Source organism: Anser cygnoides, chromosome 15 (genome assembly GCF_040182565.1).
Source record: "Anser cygnoides isolate HZ-2024a breed goose chromosome 15, Taihu_goose_T2T_genome, whole genome shotgun sequence".
Taxonomy (NCBI): domain Eukaryota; kingdom Metazoa; phylum Chordata; class Aves; order Anseriformes; family Anatidae; genus Anser; species Anser cygnoides.
Window position 1 is genome coordinate 8,667,915 of NC_089887.1, and position 21,663 is coordinate 8,689,577.

At 36.7% G+C, this 21,663-nt stretch overlaps 1 protein-coding gene across 2 annotated transcripts in view; it reads right to left on the minus strand.

Annotated features, from left to right (window-relative positions):
- The window catches only part of IQCK (IQ motif containing K), a 54,598-nt gene that overhangs the window by 16,142 nt on the left and 16,793 nt on the right, over positions 1–21,663 (minus strand). For both annotated transcript variants that reach the window (XM_048060786.2, XM_048060811.2), the window contains exons 7-8: positions 16,056–16,140; positions 10,538–10,649 (exon numbers count right to left, since the gene is read on the minus strand). In XM_048060786.2, the coding sequence (XP_047916743.2) occupies positions 10,538–10,649; positions 16,056–16,140 (197 nt within the window). The remainder of the gene's footprint in view (positions 1–10,537; positions 10,650–16,055; positions 16,141–21,663) is intronic.

A 21,663-nucleotide genomic window follows, 5' to 3' on the forward strand; every position in this document is an offset into this window, starting at 1 on the left:
GCACTTACACCCATGAATCCCTCTTCTTTCTGAGGCATTTCCTATGTGGAAAACATGGTAAGTTCTGTAAAGTCACTAAACGTAAACTCTCACAGACTAAACCAAGTGATCAGGTTAAAAAAAAAATTAAAAAAAAAAAGTTACATTAAAAAAGACACAAGTAATACCAAAGAGAAGCTTGAGGCAAGCAGCTTGAACGTTCTGCAATCTGTCATCTGCTTCTTCACTGATCTGCAAGTCATATTTTAAGGTTCCACTTGGTTCATGGTCCTTCTTCCCCTGTCTCCTATTTTTTTTTTCCTCAACCAAAAGAGTCTCAAGTCTAGCTTTGCTGCAGAAATATTTGGAGGTTTTACTTCTTACTTGATAGCTTCCTTTTCTTCAGGCTTTTATTAATTCATCTCGCAGTTAGAAACAAATTCACGTACTTGAATACAACCCCCCTGAATTTTCAGTAAATATATAGCATTTTTTCACTACTATCTTGAAAAAGGCTAAAAGAAAAACCCTGCAAAGCCCATGAAGAATTTCTGCTCTCCTTTAAAACAGAAAAACAATCCAACAAAATATATTTCTATAATCACAGAACAAGCACCAAATTGCAATTGTCTTTTTTCCATTACAAATTATTATTAAAAACTGCAATGATGGGTAAAAGCACAATTATGGCACTGGAGGATTAGTTCAGACTTGTGCTGGCTGATAACTGCTGTGCCTGTGTAAGCTCAATTCAGAAGATCACATATTTTGTAGCTTATCTAAATTGCCATCTTCAATTTTTTTCTCTTCCAAACATTCCCACTGTAGTTTCAGAAATGAAATGTTCCTGTAATCTTTGTAACTTTTCAGAGATGTCTGAGTCTGGGGTGTGGACCAATAAAGCAGAATCTACATCATGAGTCTTATGACTTTTATCACTACATTCTCAGCTGTTAGTGCCAAGATTAAACGTTCAGAAACATCCCAAGCATCTTGAATGAGGCTTGATGAAAAACACCACATACTCACTACTTTGTTCCTGGATTTTCTTTCATTTTTTAAAAAGAAATTGTAATGTCTTTTGTGTCACTGAAAGCTTAAATGTTTACTTTTATTTCAAAAGCAATAACATATATGAATCCATTTAAAATCATTTTGAATATAGCACCTTAGAAGTGTAAAACCATGGAATACGGGCAGGTCCCCACTTACAAGAGCTCCATAATGAGATGAATTAAAGAATTACAGCTACAGTTAAAGGAGGGCAGATGAAATTAAAAAAAATCACTTTAATATCACCTGAAAACATGACTAAATTTCAACCACCTTTGATCAAAGCGGAAAAAAAATACGAAAGGAGGAGACTGTCAAATAAAAATGATGAATTCCTTACATTTTATGGAGCTGAATTTTCATAAACCACAGAGGTACAGTTTTTAAGAGATTCATTAGCTACTCGGACTGCCTCTTAAGCTAATCCAACATTACCACCTACAGTACATTTAAAATATATTTTTAAACCCTAGCATAAGGTGCTCCATTTTCATATAACCCATTTTCGGTATTTTTTGGGGGAAACTACTCAGTCTGCAAACATGCAAGCAACTGTAACTTCTTTTATGGCCTCATTAGTAAGCATCTATTAGAGCACATGACTATATTCACAGGTTTGTTTATGAAATGAATTCCAAGAAGTTTCATTATGTAAATTTTTTTTTTTCTGGGACCAATTTTAATATTTTTCCCTTCCTCAATTCATTCTGTGGTGATATGACATCATTATGTAGTGCAATACGATTATGACACAGCCATCCTTCAAAAGTATGCAAACTAGACTTCCTCCGTTTGACTTGACTTGGTAAGCCTATTCAATTTTCAAATCCTACTTCATAATTCAGGTGGAGACACGTTACAGCTGTAGGAGTGACTGCATTTCCTTGCTTCTTGACAACGTGCATCTGTTCCTGCTCCAGCACAAGATGTGCTCCTAAAATATGCAGCCTATTCTCCCTTTTATCGGCAGCCTCATTCATGTTTTCAAGGATTTTCCAATGACAGAACACCTACATTTTGAGTTCTTCAGCACGTTGCTGGTTGCATCTTCCCAAGGGAAAAGTCTTTGTTTGCAAGCTCTCAGTATAGGTAAGTAATAACTTCTACTGCTAAAGGAGAAATACAGCTTGGAAATCAAATGGTGCGTAAAGGAATATTCCCTCCTGTATCTGGAAATCAACTCTCCCCACCTGCTGTGAAGATTATTTTGTTTCTCAGTTTGGTTTAAGTAGATTTTCCACACACTGTGTACATTCACTGCACCTTGCAAAGCCAAGACTATGGTTGACCTCTAAGAACTGGTAGCTAATAGGGTTGCAAAATTTTTTTTTTAAAATATAAAACCAAGAATGTTTATTTTTTCTACTATTCCTCCTAAGAACAATGCTTTTTAAACATAAAAATTTACTAATTTTACCCAGGTAAGAAGAAGAAAGGAAAGCCCTTAGGAAAAAAAATAGCAGAAAGTACTAGACTGTGTGTGTAAAGAACTAATTTTTTCAACAGCACACCAGCAGAGAGAAATAATTGTTGTAGCAGTCTGTCTTTCACCTAAGCGATGCAGTAAGATTTAGGTATTTTCAAAAACAAAAGCCAAGTATTTTCAACTTCCTTTCATTGTACAACACATATGTTTTCATTTCCAGCAGTGTCTCATCAGTACTGCATCTGCAGAAGGTACTGCTCAGCATCACAATGGCATGGGTTTCATCCACTGCATGGAGGCACAGGCCTGATCAATCAGGCCATTAACCAAAGACCTATTTCTTTTTAAAAGCACTAAAGCAAAACCACATCTGGAGCTATGTGGGATACCAGCTAGAAAGCAAGAAAATGCAGCAAATTATGTCCAGTTTGAAATGGGTGTTTTAGGCTGCAGGTATTGACAAAATTAATATGGGCAGCCCTACATAAATGCAAGTTGGGAAAAGAAGCTCTCCTAAACAAACAATCTAATGGTAGATCAGTAGCCTCATGAAACCAAAAGCAGCCCTTCCTATGGTGTTTGCTACTGTCACATCCTGCCATGTACGATCCCAGACTACAGGCAGGTAAATGAAGCAGCTATTTGAATACATTTACATTAAAGTAATTTCAGCAAACTGGAATAAGGAAATCAGAAAGGCCATCATCTTCAGAAAAAAAAAAAAAAAAGAAAACAAGCTCATTTACTGTTCACTCATATCCTTTGGAGGGTTTTTTGTTTGTTTGTTTTTAGTAGCAGTATTTTATGGTGAAGTGAATATTTTAATAAACTTTTGTAAAACATTTTGGAACAAATTTATCCCATCCGTTGTGCTAAACCAGTGGGGCTATACAGAGGAGGTTTCTCTTTCTCCCTACAAGCCTGACTCTGTAAGCCACTCAACTGAGCCTTCAGTGTTATGCTTCCCTCTACGCTTTCAGTCTGGAAGTAGAAACTGTTAAGAGTAAGTACTTTCACACCTTAAATATAGACCTTTTTTTGGAATGGAATTTTACAGCAGTGGAAGAGTGGAGCAAACAAAGTGCCAGCTAAGTATGTTATAGCTTTCTGATCTCAGGTAGAGGCTGAAAGAAACATACCTTTTTCTTTCCACTCAAAAAGAAATTTAGTAGCTCTATGTACTAAGAGTTCCACAGTCCTGCAGGATGCTATTCATTTCCCCACTTCCTTTTCTACAGTAATTTTTATGCAGTTTTCACACATTATATCCCAGAATACTCCTCAAAACTATCAATAACTAGTATAGAAGATATAAGGAAAGAAGAATAACGAGTTACAAAGTAAAAAAGAAAAAAAAAAAGAAAAGAGAGACAGAGGGAGATGCTTTTAAATGTGTTTTTTAGTGTGGGGAGAGTCAGTGGTTTATATGAGGTTACATTACATCGTGGCCTACCGAACCAAGCAGACATACCACGTAGGGTATGGTTTCATATGACACAGTAGGCACAGGACAGATTAGCTGATCCAAAAGCCAGCTGCCGTCACACGTGGGCAGTTTTCCTTGCCTCTATTACTGCTGCACCATTTCCCTTACGCTGGAGCTGAGGGCTGTGTCATTACAGGGCCAGTCAGCTGAGCGGGCTGATCCAGCAGAACACTAACCCAGAGGCTGCAGCGCAGAGCTGGGAGCAGTGCTGTGGCAGGGCAGCCAGCTGAACCGACTCACCACAAACAGCCATGATTGTGAGAGCTGGGAAAAGGAAAGGATGGCAGAAACTGTGGTCAAGGAAGCACAGGACTACCTTTTCAATGGGCATGTTATTGGTCACCCTAGCCACCCAAGAAAAATCATACTTCGGGTCCCTACTTAAAAAAAATAAACAAACAACACTCAAAAAATGTTTTGTTCGGGTTACATTCTAACAAAAACTGTAATTTCACTATTTGTTTCAATGATGATGAATACACTCACTGAAAATGAGAAAATAAATTAAGAATGCCTTTGGGCTTTTTTTTTTTTTTTTTTACGATATAAAGCCTATGGACTTTTTTATTATGATACATCTACATTTATAACTTCCTTTTGATATCCTTTTTAAGCATCACACTGGTCAAGAACATACAAACATACTTTTATAAAATTATAAGTATCTGCCCGAAACATACCCGTGAAATAAGGTACATGTAGCATTGTGCTGAAAGCCACAACACAGCAGAATCTGACTGTTAGCTTGCATTTTGGCTGATATTTTCACAGAAGGTATGCTGATCTTTCTAGTAGTGTCAATAGAATCGCATTACTCCTTGAGTCAGCGTTTTCTAAAAGCTATTTGGCAGCTCACCATTCATCCCCTACAGTTAGATTCAACACTATTTACAGCATCTACTAAACAGAGTTAGAGTCGTATACAAATTTAAGAGAGACTTCATTGTTATTCTTAATGTAGTTAACTTTGTAATACATCGATATATTTGTTAAAAAAAGAGCTTTTCTCCTTTTTCTTTTGATCATGAATCCCATTGCTCTATTTGTGACATCTGAGTTTTTTGTAACAGCAAGCGCTTTGTCTGGTTTAATGCAAAGAGCTCAGTGGTTTAATTAAAGGGGAGATTTCACAGTAACTCAGTTCAACCAAATGCCTAGAAAGATGAGCTTGAAAGGTAGTTGTGTTGTGCTATTCATTACTGTATGAGCGCTCGGAACCCACTTCAGTGCAAAGCCAGCTGGGTTAGATTGAATCACTGATGAAGGCAGCTTTACCCAAACTTGTTGATTTTACAGTGAAACAGGGTTTAACAATGTTAATAAACAGCAGAATAATAATAGCAGAAATAAGAGCAGCTGGAGCACTAACAAAATTAATTAAGGCATTACAGCTGAGATTGATAATGAAAACCCCTGGACAGTAACTTCTTTAAGTAGTACAGCTGTTTCCAGATAGCCATCTGTCTGTGCCCCCTGACTATTTTATGTACGGATACTCTTAAATTAACTTAGCAGGGCTCAGTTAAATCATTACAGAAACCATTTCATAATATTGCAACCTAATGTGATATAAACAATATGAATTAGCACTGGTTTAAGAAAAAAAATGAAAAGGAGCAATTTTACAACATACTTTGAAGTGGTGGAACAGCTGTGTGTCCTATAGTCCTAAAACAATTAATCTGATGACAGGAAAGCTCTATGGGGGTGATTAAAAGGAAATTTGTTTTTCCTTCTGAAATAATTGGTAAAGAAGGCAAAGGAAATCTTATCACTGCATTACTCTCCAACACAACCTAAGTACAGTTTATAGAAAAATTCACTTTCTTCAGAGACAGTTCTTTAAATGAATCCATCTGCCAAATGGTACAGCCGCTCCCCCTGTCCCCACTTTTCTTACTCCCAGCATTTTGAAGATGGCTTCATCTTATCTTCTGAAAACATACTTTGAATTTCAAAAAATATCTACTTGTATCTTGTGTTTTTTTTGAAGATATCTACATTTTTTAAAACTCTTATTAAACCGTAGTAAACAGGCTATGAAATCCCACAAAGACTTAAATAAAATGTTGGTCACTCTACCAAAATTTTCTTTACATATAGTTAGGTCTGCTAGAAGACAAGCACTTATGTTGGATTTTATTTTTCATTATTTCTGTATACTGGTACTAATTACTGTTTTATTTCATCTGCCAACTGTAAGTTACTAAAACTATGAATTCTGTATGCAAACACCCCACATATATATACACACATACAGATGCATTTTTTTTTCCTATTGTTATGTACTATTTCACTCCTCAGAATGAATTATTTTCAGCCATAAAATATCCCTTGAGCAATTGCATGGGTTGGTAAATGAAACCTGACTTTTGTGGATTAAAATTGCAATATAATATGAATAAATGTTTGGAAAATCTATGCGGCTCTCATAACAAATTGCTATCACAAAAAAAATAAAATCATGACACTTCTGTTTTCGGTATTTGTACTAAAACATATACTGCACTGAAGAAAATTCTTCATGTTCTGACCATTTTGCAGTGAAGTGAAGCATTGACCAAAAAGTCCTGCATATAGCAAAGTGCAGACACAGAAAAGTGTGCCAGCTCATAACACTTTGCATTATATAATGCTGAAATAGCAAGGCAACCAAGGAGGCCATGATACATAAAGGAAGGTTTTGAACATGATGTCTTTTGAAAAATTACTCTTCTATGACAGCTTTAACTTTTCTTTTTCCTTTTTACAGATTTCATTGTGTGCAAATATTCCTAGCTGATACTTAACTGATTTTATTATTTAAAAAATTCTACTGTGAGGCTTCTGCAGACCATATTCACACTTAAGCCTTCACAGCTGAAATAGAACAGCCAGGAACAGCTTTGATTGTGGTCCTTGCTGTTGGCATAGACGTGCAGAACCATAAGGGTGTTGTCATTCATTACTGTCTTTGTTAGTTCTGGGCTGCCTCTCAGAGTATCTAAATACCTCCTCAAAGAAATCTACTCCTATTTGTACTGGCACCAGCACTGTTATCAATGCAGGCCAGTCCTTCTTATGCAAACAACAGTGAATACTGCGAAGGAGCACTGGAAGAATGTCATGCATTTTGGAGTGTATGCAGAACACCAACTAGTTCTGCCATCAGTGTTAGACAAGTAGGTTTCTCCATTGGATACTTTCTAGTGAACTGAGGTTTTAATACATACACTATAAATCTTCCAAGATCAAAATGAAAGCAGATTTCACTGGACATATTCCATTAAATATCACCACGCAGCTGAAGCTAGCCTGCAGGAGCTTCCATCCAGCTCACATTTTCCCTGGATATCACGAAGAATGGCTGTTTGGGCAGGAAAACACCTCCAACAGGAAACTGCTTTCCTCCCACTTGCAAACATGCAAACCACAGAACTATCCAGCGGCTGCTGCTGCTGTCACCATCTGTTAGCACAGGAAAAGCAGAACCGGAGTCAGACCTCCCTCTGTGTAAGAGCTTTGTCCGATGTACGTAAGCCGGGAGCAGTTGCTGAGGTTGTCCAGGCCCTGGGCATGGCGGATGCAGTACTAGGACATGACTCTTGCATCTGCCAACATTAAATCACCTGGTGGTACCAGCCTGTGCATGTGATTGGCAGGTGAGCGCTGCAGATGACAAGAGGAGGAGGCACATAGAGGCAGCTTTTTAACAGCTTACCTTGTCCGACAGGATGACAGTTGCCACTGATTCATTTCGTATTATGTGATAAAATTTATTATTATGTGATTATGTAGATTACTTCAGAAATCCAGAGCAACGAGTTAAAACATTCACTTCCAGTACTCTCTGTTTGCAAGTGGGTTTAAATACTCTTCCACTTCACACAATAGAGGAGAAATTGTGGTACAACAGCACCATGTATTAAGACCTCTATTTGAAAGATTTATACTATAACTACTGCACCTTGTGTCCATTAGAAACATCCAGTAGGAATACCTACTCACCCAGTTGTGATTGCAGAAATAGTTGTTGTTTTACATAGACTTCAGACTGCTTAACAGCAAACTTAACACTGAGAAACTGCAGCATTACCCTGACTGGATCTCTTAACTAGTGCTATCCAACAGCTATACAAGTGTAACTAGGAAACAATTGGAAAGAGGTTTAAGGAATCGAGGGCTTGTCAACAGGGAATCTTGAAAATATGGAGACCTTACCCATTTACAACTTTGTGTTTGCTGGTATTATGAAAATGTAGCCCATCTGGAATTGCCAGGATTTCACACACAAAAAATCTAGCATTAGTTTAAAATGTTGTTATTAGCCCCAAGCGCCTATTACATTTATTTTATATGAAGGAAAAACGACATCAAAATATGGAAAGCTGAAAACAAGGCGCTACTTTGTAATTCCAGTTGTTACAACGATTGTTATTAGTGACAGATTTCCCCCTTCACCTTTAGGCAAACTTTTCTACAGAAGATTACAAGCACAAAGGGAAATGTTTGGAACTTTCATGTCATCCTTTTAAGCCTGATCTACTTGTGACTGGATAGATAGACTCGATGCACAATAAAAAGTGAAAGAATAATTGCAGTGCATTAGGTTAATGACTTGACTGCTGTTAATTCCTTTGGCATTTACTGAGCATGGACTATTTTATAATTAAACTGCTTGGTAGAAAAGTTTCATTGTATCATTTATTAAAAAGCAGGACGATTTTGAAATTAGCAGTAGCCACAAAAGGTTTGACGACTAAAGTTACTGAAGAATTGCAAGACTCTAATTATATACAACAAGCCCTAATTGCTACAGCAGTGATATTAATAAGTACTCTTTATGTACGGACATCCTTACTGTAGTTTCTAAAACAAAGCATACTGTGAGAATGTCAAGCACTCAGTTCCAGAATACCCTATTTCGTATCTGTGCATGAATACAATAACTCCACATAATTAAGAAGAAGAATTAGCTTGCATACAAAATTCTGAAAGAAACAACATTTGAATGAAGCCGCAGTAGGAAAAATTCCATGTCTCAGCTTGGACTTTAAATGTCTAGGAATTGGGCATGTGGCTCAAGAAGTCTAACCAATAAAGCAGTGACAAGGCCTGTAGGTGCAGAGAAGAGAAACAGCTCCAAACGCTGACCTACAAATATGCAGTGCTTCAGTAAAAATGCCTAGGTCATTTGACAACACTGAGACCAAAGGTAACCCCCATTACGATGAAGCTGCCCAATTCCAGACTGCGCATCAGCGATTTTCTGCCTCTTGAAATCCAGAATTGTTGATTTTTCTGGATAATTGGCATCTAACCGACCAGCTCTCAGTATTTTTAAAAACTTTCACAGAAAACTGATTCTAAACTCCCTTACCCTACAAGAATTCAAAAGTAAATCTCTCTTTTCCCAGTGAAGTCCCACGAACGCCAGACTCCGAATTAGGCCACTGACCCTTTTGTGGTCTGAGCTGAGGAGGTCTAAGACTTGCCCCTGACTGTTAGCGCCTACCAATCATCTGGAGGCTGGCATTTCTTCAGCTGTGAACAGTAACCAGCTATGAGAATACCACCCCAAATTCTGCTCCGTTTAACCAAGCTGTGGGCTTCTGAAAGGGATTATCCCTCTCTCCCCCAGCTCACTTCCTCTGCTGTGGTACATACAGGGATCACGTGGAAACGATGTTGTAGGAAACTAACACCAAAACCTCTCATTGATCCAAACCCATGGTGCACTTACACAATGGCTGAAATTGATGTAAGAGATACGGGGTGGGACACCCCTTCTGGCACGTCAGAATGAACGACCACACAATGGTGACTGGTAAAACAGAATTTTCCCTCTCAAGAGCTTACGAGTCATATAGCTGAATGACCTCTTCTACTGACTTGTAATTCACATCCCTACGTATATCACATGTGAGTCTAGCCACAGAGGCTGAAAAAATGTAGACTGGTTGAGGAGCTAGCGAATCCTCCTGCGTTGTTATTAGACAAAGAGAGCAGGCACAGAAAAATCATTATTATACCATCGTGCCTGAGTAAGTAAAGAATAACTTCAGCCCTGTCAGTAAGGCCTTGTCCACAATCAGAGCAAAAAGGAAACACGGTGCAGTGCTGGTTCTTAAAGGAACCTGGCCTCATATCCCTTGGCAATTATATATATATGTAAGAACAGTACTGGCCAACTTCTGTTATAAATAACTACAGGAAAATGCCAGTAGAACATTTACCAGATAGAAATACTGCAGTTTAGAAAAACTACAACACAACCTGTCTGGTAAAAATCAGTACTCAAATGTTGCATAGCTGGTAGAAGTTTAATCCTGCCCTAGGAAATACTGTGCCACTACATTATCGTAGTCCTGTGAAGTTACTGAGCTTTGGCCCTGTATCATACTTTCCATTGGCACTTTCTGCTAGACAAGCAACTAACTTACATAGTAACTGTAAAGAAATAGCCAGGCATTTCCGCCAGACATTGCCTTCTTTTGTCACTCATGATCAGTGTTCCACCGCGTGTCTTATTTCTTAATACAACTTGAAGTATAACAATTAAACATTTAATGTTAAAAAAAAAAAAAATCATTACAGTAATTTAATCCACTTACCTTTGGCTTCCTGCTTAGTCCAGAATTCTTCCACTCTTTGAGAAATGTTTTCTTCCTCTCTCAACTGCTTTTGCCACTGACGTAGCTCTTGTACTTCTGTATCACAGCGGACCTGGAAAAGGAAAACAGAATATTCAACTAAAATTATGTACATCCGTGTTACCCAAGATGACAAGAGGTATTTTTTCTGTGGCTGGGTAAATATGTGACATACATCCTTTTTGCAGGGCTTGATATAAAAGTATGATCCCAGAGGTTTACAGTTTTCAGCTTAAACAGAAATAAAAGCCACGTAATTGACAAACTCCTTTGAAAACATAAATATGCCAATTAGGGGATCATTTTGATTACCAAGGACTCCTGAGAATGTGATTGCAGTGAGACACTCATTCTTTGAGTTAATTAAAATTTAAAGCATTATACTGAAGGGTATTAGTGCCTTTAGAAAACCACAACACTATAAAACCAGCCCATTGACCAACATAATAGAACAGAAGAGGCACATGAAGGGTCATACAGCAGGAAATTTATTCCAGCAAATTGATTCACACCTGCTACCAGCTGCAAATAGGCTTACCGACAGTCTCAGCCACACAATTTTCACAAACAGGAGAGCCATTAATCTGTTATTTAAAGTAATTGGAATGCATTACATGGTATCCATTCTTTAGCAATCACTCCTATGAAGAGCCTAATCCTGCTTCCATATAAAATGATAATAGTAATAGGCCTTGTCCCCATTTAAGTTGAATTCCTCTTTTATTGCTTTTGTACTGGTATGGATTCTACTAACATAAGAAAGAATTTAGCTTTTACCAGTCTACCTAAACTTGCTCTAAGCAAGACTTGATTAAATAGCAGTATGTTGCCTGTCATATACCTTGGCATTCACACAATTACTACCTCCAGTGTTCGAGCAAAAATCCAGAATAGATACCATCCCTTGGACAACAGCAGGAAGGGGACATGCTAGTATTTGCTTAAACAATGGGAAGTTTTTATTCTCTTAGAGTCACATTCAAATTATAATAGAATTATTTAAAATGGAGTTTCTGTTCTTTTTTTTCTAATTGCTACATAGATGAAATGTCATTACGCTTTACGACTTAATGTCCTAGTTATTCAGGCTGAAATTGCGTAACATGGTAGAAACAAGCAGCAATAAGCTTGGTTTCTCCTGGACATGTTTCTACTTTCATGAAGCTGACTACTTAAATTTTCTAGTGACTTTCTTATATTTATTTTATTCTTACATGATATGGTAATGAGTTTGCTGTGTGATTTGAACTCTATTACTCCACTCCATTACATCCCAGTTTTCACATGCTTTCCTGAAATGCACACAGCGCAAAAGAGAAGGATGCAGTTTTCCACTTGTTAAAAACATTAAACAAAACAATATGAATTATTTAGCAAAAGTATTCTTTCCACACAGAATTTCTCCTTTGTGGTGCAACCATGAAAGCAACAGACAGCAACTGTACTCTAAGCGTAGTTTTCAATCCACTTCAGAGAAGATAACTTGCCAGATTTCAGATATATATTTCAGTGCACTGACAGAGCAGAAATACAATGCAAGGTTGTGTGATCAATACAGGCAGGGAAGACTTTTACTTAGTGACTTGACATCAGATACCTCCCAGGCGTCTTAAAATATCCCATTATACTAATACAGGTATGTATTATCTTCTATAAAAGATATATTTAGTTCTTTCAAGGTTAATATAAAATTTTTAAAATTAATAACAAACATTAATGTTATTAGCTAAAAAAATCATATTATTTTTTAATTAAAACCATCAAATAATGTTTCAAAAATACAATATATTAATATATTAAAATACTGCAAGGTCCAATATCAAAACCAAGAAGTGAACGTGAGCTTCCAGATTTTTAGAAATGTGAAAGAAAAAGGAATGTAAATCTGTCACTTTCAGTAGAACAGGTGATAGGAACTTAGCAGAATCCTATCTACGTGTTCCAAATATTCTTAACGAACTCTAATTTAACATAGCTCTGATAATTTAGCAGAAAGTAGCCTCTATTTCGTAAATCAGAGTACAATTCTAGCATGATTAAAAAGCCATGACTCAGCAGCCAAATCTCCAGGTAAGTAATCTAAGGTTTAAATCTTGCCCAAACAACTGATGACTCTCCTGCAGATCAACAAAGCATGAAGCACTGAAGGAGTCTAACAAAGAACTGAGAGAAAGCCTAACGTGTCTCTTTAAAAACCCAAGTCACCCGACTGAATCTACACTTGCTGTTAAGAACAGCAAATATTTGCGTGACCTTCTAGGTTTCAGCCTTTGCTAGTCACCACACCTTCCTGGAAAGGAAAATAAATTATGACAGCAAAAGCACGAGAACGCTTTGTAAGACATAAAGATAAACCCACTTCAATTTGGATTTAATTTTTGCTCAAACGATATTTATACACAAAATAGCACTGAATATTTACCTAATGCTGTCCAGTCTAAGCTCCATAGTATTACAAGATTTATATAATCAAAATACACTGTGTTCAATGCTAGGTTCAATGCTTGTATATTAAAAAAGATTAGCACTATGGAAGGATAACACTAAAGCTTTGGACAGAAACGTTAGAGAAAATTCTATTAATGAAAAATTCCTTCTGCCTAGAATAGTTATGCAAATTGTAAATATTAAAAAGACCCCCGAGACTAAATGGCAATAAGCACAGATTCAGCAGTAGAAGAGTGAAGATACACATTTTCTTGAATTGGAGAAGTGCCTGGAAAATTGATACCTACCAATCCAGGGTTTTCATCAGATATTGGAGTACTGCCTTGGCCCATGACAGATGAATGGAACATCAATAAAAGAGGATGTAAGAATTAAAGAGAAAAATCTGATGAAAGAGCTGTCAAAAGCCTTATTCCAGCTGTTCTTGCTTGCCTTAAAGAGACCTCTCAAGATGACATCTTCCTTTCTGATCTCCTCAGAGTACTATGCAAGACTGTTCTGGTGTGTCTCATATATACACGTGCAACAAATGACATTATCATTACTCCTTTGGACTACAGTGGTTACCCAATATTATGTTATTTATTCCTGGAACTTCAAGATTGTTTCCGCCAGGAATGGGAAACAGATAATTTTAATTAAAGTTTCTTTGGAGCAAGCCTTCATATTTGTAAATCAAGCACAAGATTTCCACAGTCACAATGGATGTGGCAACAGCAAACTGCCTTTTTGCTCAAAACCCCCTACACCTTTCTTTATGACAAGTTCTACACCCAGAAACCTTTTCCATTAGGGTCACACAATAGCTACTATCACTTCCTGGTGGCTTTCTTCTGCTTAGGTCCTAATCTAACATTCTGCAATCTAATTAGTTTTCTCCTTTTTACCAGAAAACGGTTATAGAAGTAATTGGATTGCTGTTTGTGTTTCAGAGTGCAGCCTAATGTTTCTGTAGCTAACACAGCTTTTTATTATGGGATTTAATTCTTGATTAAACTTGAAATAAGTACTCATAAATGTCTTTGTATGAAAGATTCTAGCAAAGACTTTGTGGATGACAGCTATTAATTATTATTACCACAACAAGTATTTTTCTGAAACCTGCTTCAGATAAGGATGTATGTACACTTTTAATTAACTTTTTGTTATCAGAAAGTGCTCAATATTCTGTACCTACAGGGTTCTTTTTCTTCACATAGAAAAATCCTTACTGCCTGACACCTTGTTTTTGCTGAATCTCATGTGGTTTTGATACTGGCATGTGCAGACAGCTACATGTGGCAGAAACAAGTGAAATATCCATGCAAAGATGCAATGCTCAGTCAGTTACAGAACTAAGTAAAGTCTACTGCCTAGATCAATATAGCTAACAAAGTATCTCAAAAATAGTGATTCCATACACGATGTGTCAATGAAAAATTACCAGCTGTGGCTTCTCACACATTATATGACATCATTTAAGAATAAAATTTAAAAAAATTTACAAGGTTCATGTCTGGGATATTTGTTTTAAAAGCATATCATCTGAACTATTTTCTAATTTTTTGGAATCTACTTTTATCATTACTGTGATGAATTCTCATTTAAATCAAAGATAACGTTACCCTGTGTAATAACTTGTTACTAATGATTTTGACTTTATATTCTGATTTTAATGTTAATTTTTAAAAGCCTAAGTTCTTTCAGCTCTAAGAAGTTAAAACATGTAACAGCCAATTTTATAGTCTGAGTTATTTTCTCTGTCTTCTGCTTTTTTAAGCTATAGTTACCCTCGCATTTCTAGGAACTGGTTTAAAATTTTCACCATAGTATTTATCATTCTAAATTTAACACGGTGAGAAGGGACAGTGCCCTTTGGAACCTCTGGTTGAAGCACAAGGTATCTGAGCAACCTTGCACTGCTCAGCTCTAATGGAACTGTTACTGGATGTTTGCCTTTGCAATAATCCACTGTGAGGATGCCTGCAGTGATATTGTCAATGCTAATTAATGTTAGTGTCAATGCCATCTCTGTTCAGAACAACAAAAAAATCAAGGAAAACGAAAAACAGCAACTGTCATAAAAATCTATCAGTCAAGAAGATCATTTCAGGATATTTCGTCATCTTTGTCTGCATGGCACATTAGAGTAGCAACTCTTATGTATTCATGCTTGTTAAAATAGTAAAGAACTTAACAGAGAATGTTTTGTTCTGACTGTGATTTAAAGAACAACTGATGTAGAGACAGAGATGCATTACTCTCCATCACAATGAAACTACTGCTATAGCTGGAGGCTATTTACAACCTTAAATTTTGAAAAAGGCAGTCAAAGATGCTTCTTTTGGATTTTAAGTCCATTTTTTCACAAAGCATGAAGGTGTTAGAGCCTTTCTAAGAAAGGCTTCCAGAATCTTTTCAGCATTTTCAAAATCATTTATATCGTACCCTAGGCTTAGCACTGCTGTCGCACTCCAAAATAATAGTACAAGCCAATCTTCTTCAGAGTTAATTTATGTTCCTCTCTTTTCCCCCTCAAATTGGGGACCGCATTAGTGCTATATTACTAGTATGGCTTGCCATATCTGCTTACCATTTTGTTTTTCCTTTCCTTGAATAACAGCCTTCATTCCTTTCCTGTATCTCCTGTCTTGTTCTTTGTCTCAATTTTATCTTTGTTTCTATACGCTTCTATTTCTGTACAGACCTCACCAGTCCTCTTTGTGTACCTCTACACTCACTTAAATATCCCTGAATGAAGCCAAGTAACACTTAGCAACTAGCCAAAGATCAACTCATTAAAAAAAAAAAATTGTTCCAACCTTCAGTGGATTTTATGAGGAAAACAGGGAGATTACATCAGCATAAACGCCTGTGAAGAAATTGTAGTCACCAGGCATAAGGCAGAGCAACATCCAAAGCCAATGAACCATGAGGGTCTCAACAGCTATTTATAGTATCCCCTACTTAAAATTTATGTAAGGATTTTCCCTACGGCCTTCACAGTCCTACAAATTCAACATCAAGCAAAGTAATTATAGATTACTCTTACCCGATAACCTCTCCAAAACGACTGGATTATTATGCTTGCTTCTTCTTCTGATAGGTGGAGAGACAGAGGCATTGGTTGCCTAGGACTAAAAAAAAAAAATAAAAAATAAAAAATAATAGTATTTTGTAAAAGACAGCCTTTACAAGTAAATGACTGTCTTCTTTAGCAATATATTTTACACAAAAGAGAAAGGTTGTTCAGGTGCTTGAAACTTAAAATATCTTATTGCTCTGAGATACTGAGATAGAAGGTGCAAAGAATACCTCCTTTAAAAAATGTATCTTATGTACACTACAATCACTTCTTCCTTAAAACAGTAATATACAAATAGCATATCAAGTGCAGTAATCTTTCTTACTCTTCTACATGGATTTTGAATTCCTACCACTATGGTAGAGTTTGGGGGGGTGGTGGGAAGGGAGTGAGAGATGGAGACATGCCATTTGTAAAGCAGAAGAGGTTCTAGTATGCATGCAACAATGATCAAATTTATCACATAAATGTTTATACCTTAATTATTAAAATCATACAACATAAATACTTTTTAGTACATTCAGCTACCTTATAATTTCAGTTAAAAGTGAAATGTACTGAAAAATGAAAAAAACGATAATTGTGTAGGCATAAACATGCATCCATGATCAGGAACATCTAAAGAGGCTCTTAAAAGGCTGAAATTTTACTTTTGATAATGTATACACATTGCTTGGTGATAAAAGAAAGGAACAGATATGTAAAGTTAACAATTTTCAGCCACAATATGCAGTAATTTGAGAGCATTTCTGGTGATTCTGTTGCAACTATTTTTAATGAGAAACTATAATTACCTTTCAGCCATCACTAACAAAAATTCAAATCACAGTATCAAGCCGTGCTTTGCAAAAAACATTTTCTATGGATGTTGATTTATTTCTCACATACATTAATCAAAACACATCTATCTGGAAGAGGAAACAATGTTAATTTATATGGATTTCTTTTATAATGAATATAATATGTAGTCTTAAAAGTCAATAGAGTAATATAGAGCAGTAATACTGCAATTTATGAAAAGACCATTTATAAGCAGTAGACTTGGCACAGTGTTAGAATGGCGCCACTCTCCCTGCATGGGACACGGACTGATCACAGCTTTGACTTGGAAGTCCACAACATGAGTTTGGATTCAGCAATGATTTGGATTTAACTACCAAATTTGTTTTTAATCAGTATTAGTCTTAAACTATGTTTACTTGAACAAAACTAGTGACACACGCAAACTCTGCAGGAATATTATTTATACTATTTATATTATAAAGACGCATATACTACGAAGACCATAGATAAACAAGCTATTCATCCAGTCCTGCACTTACTGGCTAAAGCATTACTTTTGCCGTTCCTTTAGGAAATATAAATATATTCCAGCTCAGGCTAGGAGGCTTGACAGCTTACATTTTCCTTTCACTTAATTTAATTTCTATTAGTCTCTGCCCTAGTAAGCTTCCTATGCTCTCTGCGGCCTTTCTCTTAGGGCTTGTCTTCACTGAAGGAACATTTCAACTTCGTGCACAACCTTAACTGTTACCTAGCGCTCTACTGACTACACCGTTTGAGTCAGTATACTCAGCTAAACTGGTCTCATCGTCATGTCAGCTGGGTTTTGGCCTACATTTATTTCCATGTGAAAGAAAAACTCAGTCTGTTTGGAAGAGTGGAAATAAGGCAAAAATAAAAAGAGGTCTTTACATTAAGCTAAACAGTTTTAGTTCTGTGAACATTAATTAGCATTTCTACCGCTCAAGGGAATTTATAAGTGCTATATAAGCAAGGCTTCCTGAGCTAACTCCTTCTGATAATCAGACTTAAAAATATGAAGTTGGACTGTGCTGGTTTGGCTGATAGGCTTTCATTCACTGTTCTGTTTTTGATCTTTTTGAAAACCAAATCTTAGAGTGCAAAAATCACAGGAAGACCTACATATTTTACAGCAGTTATTTCAAAGACACTGAACTTTCCTAAGAAGTAATACATCTGCAAGGCCAACCCTAGCATTGCATTGCTTTCATTTATAAATTATAAAAGTATGTAGTTTAGAATCCCACACTAAATTTGAGAAACCAATATAAAATCAAGCATGAAAAATAGGACTTAATTTTCAGTATGACAGTCACTGGCAAATATCAATCATTTCAGCAGGGCAGCTTTAGAGAACAAAAGTCATATCAGGTCCATTTTTATCTAAGAGAATATATGCAATTGGCTTCAGGTCAAATAAAAATAGAATCTGAGCAGAGGTAATCACCCATCAGCAGTGAACAAGGAAAAGAGGGAATATGTCATTTGTGGCAGAAGACAGCTGTATGACTCCAAGAAGATTAAAACTGACAGTAAAATGCACGGTAGCTATATTCTGCTTATTCAGTCTTTGATTATGCACACTCTTAAATGTCCACACACTCAACATTTTAATATCTATTTTGATATATATAATATATTGCATAAAGTAAGTTGCACCTGTAAAAAAGTATCAATAAAATGTTTTTTCTTAAGTATATATTTTGCCAAATGTGCATAAAGCAGGCACTGACCAGAGGACAGTTAAATGCCAATAAACGTGTTTCTTGCTTTCTGAGCAATCGAGATTTTACAGATCCTGATTATGTGAGATACTTACTAATTACAGTACATTACGCAGGTGGAACATAGCACCCAGAAGAAATAAAAAAGACTTGCATTAAATAGATGTATGAGGTATTGAAAGATGTTCTTACTGAAGGCATGAAGTATCCATAAAAATTCTCTTATCCTGGGCAGACTACAGTCAAAAAAAACATGAAGATGGACTAACCATACTAGTTCCTTTCCTGTTAAAACGTGGTAACAAGAAACAAGTATACAGGCTCTATGCCATAACTGACAGATAATTGCTGTTAGAGCAACACTAGAGTTATAAGATCCCTTGGTTCGTTCAGCCCAGAGCAGAGCAGGCCGAGGGGAGGCCTCATGGCGGCCTGCAGCCCCCTCACGAGGGGAGCGGAGGGGCAGGCGCTGAGCTCTGCTCTCTGGGGACAGTGACAGGAACCGAGGGAACGGCATGGAGCTGGGACAGGGGAGGGTCAGGCTGGGGGTTGGGGAAAGGTTCTTCACCCAGAGGGTGGTCAGGCACTGGGACAGCTGCCCAGGGCAGTGGTCATGGCACTGAGCCTGATGGAGGTCAAGGAGCGTTTGGACAACACTCTCAGACATAGGGTCTGATTTTGGGGTGGTCCTGTGTGGAGACAGGAGTTGGACTTGTGGGCCCCTTCCAAGTCATGAAATTCTATGATTCTATGTGTGTCTCATCTCCTCTTGGAGAGGATCTGGGTTTCTCAATGAACTTTCAAGGAGGGGGAAGAACCTCCATTTTCTTGTCAGCAAAACAGCCAAGGAACCTGCTCCTGTTTGTCAGCAAACAAGGAGCAGGCTCACAGTCACACTGATGGACTCTGTATACAGTCAGTATTGTTGGGCAGTCCAAAAACCTCAGTTGTCACTAAGCTCCCATCTGTCCTACATATAGGTCTGATTCTTTCCTTGAAAAGGAAATATAAGAAAAAATTAATCAAGGAAAAATTCACCATGTGTAATTCAGGATTTTGTATTTGCTTTTTTAATTCCAATCCATTTCCTAACAGTAACAGAAAACCTCCAAATCTAACTACCAGTCTAGTCTTGCAGCAAGGTGCCTGCAGGACCACTGTGCTAGCTACAGAGCACCAGTACCTGTGACAGGATGGAGTGCAGGTGACAGTGAAGTACCCAGGTGCAGTCAATAAACGATGAGGGTTTTGCTCTCTTTTCAGAAAGCTAGTCTCTTGAAATAATGAAGTAACCCTTCACAACAAGCATCAGGCCCTCTGGAGGCCTGGAAGTTTCAAGATGACAGCCCAAACCACTCCACCTTTAATTTGACTGTGATGGTTATTGTTCCTGAATATTTATATCATGTATGAACACATGCAATGACAGAATCACTACAGAATTCATAATCTAAAAGACAAAAGAACAGACCAAAGAATAGGGAGAAATACAAGACAGACAAATAAATGAACATGGTGATCTCCTTAACTTTTAAAAAAGGATTCTGATAAAGTATTAGGTTTGGAAAGTACTTTTGATTGTTGGCCTAAACAATCAAAAGATTTTCTCTGTAAATTTGTCAAAGTAGATTTCTTTTATATTTCCAGTATTTCTTATTCCCACTCAGAGAATCTAGAAATACTATAGCCAAAAAATAATAATAATCTAGAAATGTTTTTTTAAAAAGGTCTATAGAATCTTTGCTTATACATACTATTAAGTATGTAATATCTACTTAAAAAGCAGGAAGGCTACTGCTGACAGAAAGTGAGACCGAAGTACTGATTTATCTGACCTGGTATTTAAAAGCAATTAGATATATTAACCACATATTACACTATCACTGCATGAGCCTCACAAGTTTCCAGGGAAAGATTCCTACAGACACTTGATAAAAATACTCCTGGAACATTTCCACAGGCCAAACTGAGCGTGAACTGAGACCTCTCTTAACATTATTAGTACTAACGCAACCATTTGACAGTCAGAAAGAAAACACTAACCACTGGTTTTCTTTTGCAGTAATCTAAATACACTATAATTAGAGAAAACATTTGAAGAAAAAAAATCCTTATTAAGAAAACATTTTTGTGCATTATGTGGAGGGCGTATTTCTGAAGGACTGTGAATGTGGGCATAACCCAGTTTAACTTTCTGAAGAAAGGAAGTGCAAATGAGCAGACGTTTTGAAGTGTGACTCCTGCTAACTGTCTGAACTCTTCTCTATCACCTTCTCCAAGTAACAGTTCCTTGATGTTGTCAATAGCTAAATGAAGATTAAAAAAATAAAAACACACAATATTTTGACCCCTTTTGCCTGCTTCTATTCTCTGAATCTTCCACAGCTTTGCTGGCTCATACTTTTTTATTTGAATACCCTCAAACATAAAGGCAATAGATTGTGAAGAAACAAAACATTTCACTTTTAAATCACCTGTTTAATTGCTATCCCTCACAAATTTAAGAACAAAAAAATATGCAAATTTCAGTCTTGATTAATTTTATGGTTTTTGATGATATAAAAGGATGAATAAATCTAACGTAAAATACATTAGTGTCAGCTAGATATTCAACCCCTTCCACACCTCCATACTCACAGTGCTGGAAACCCCAAGAGTTTAGCCCTGCACTTGTTTCACCTCCAAAACATTTAGGAAAAAATATCTACTACATGTAGTTTCATTCAGGTTATTACCTACTTCTACATAAAGACCTTAGAATGGGGACAATTTTGTGCATACATTATCATCTATAACTGTAGTAGCAAAAAAAAAAATATCTAGGTAAGTTATTGACATTTAGAAGTAAACAGTTACTGTCCCCAAAATATTACAGTACAATAAAACTATAAAAATACATTCAGAAATATTATCAAAGTGGTCATAATGATAATATGTATACAACTGTTAACATAAACTATTGATATAGTTATCTACCTATTTATAATGAAGGAAAGATGTAGTAAAAAGAAAAGATGGTATGGAACTAACGTGAGAAATTTGGTAAG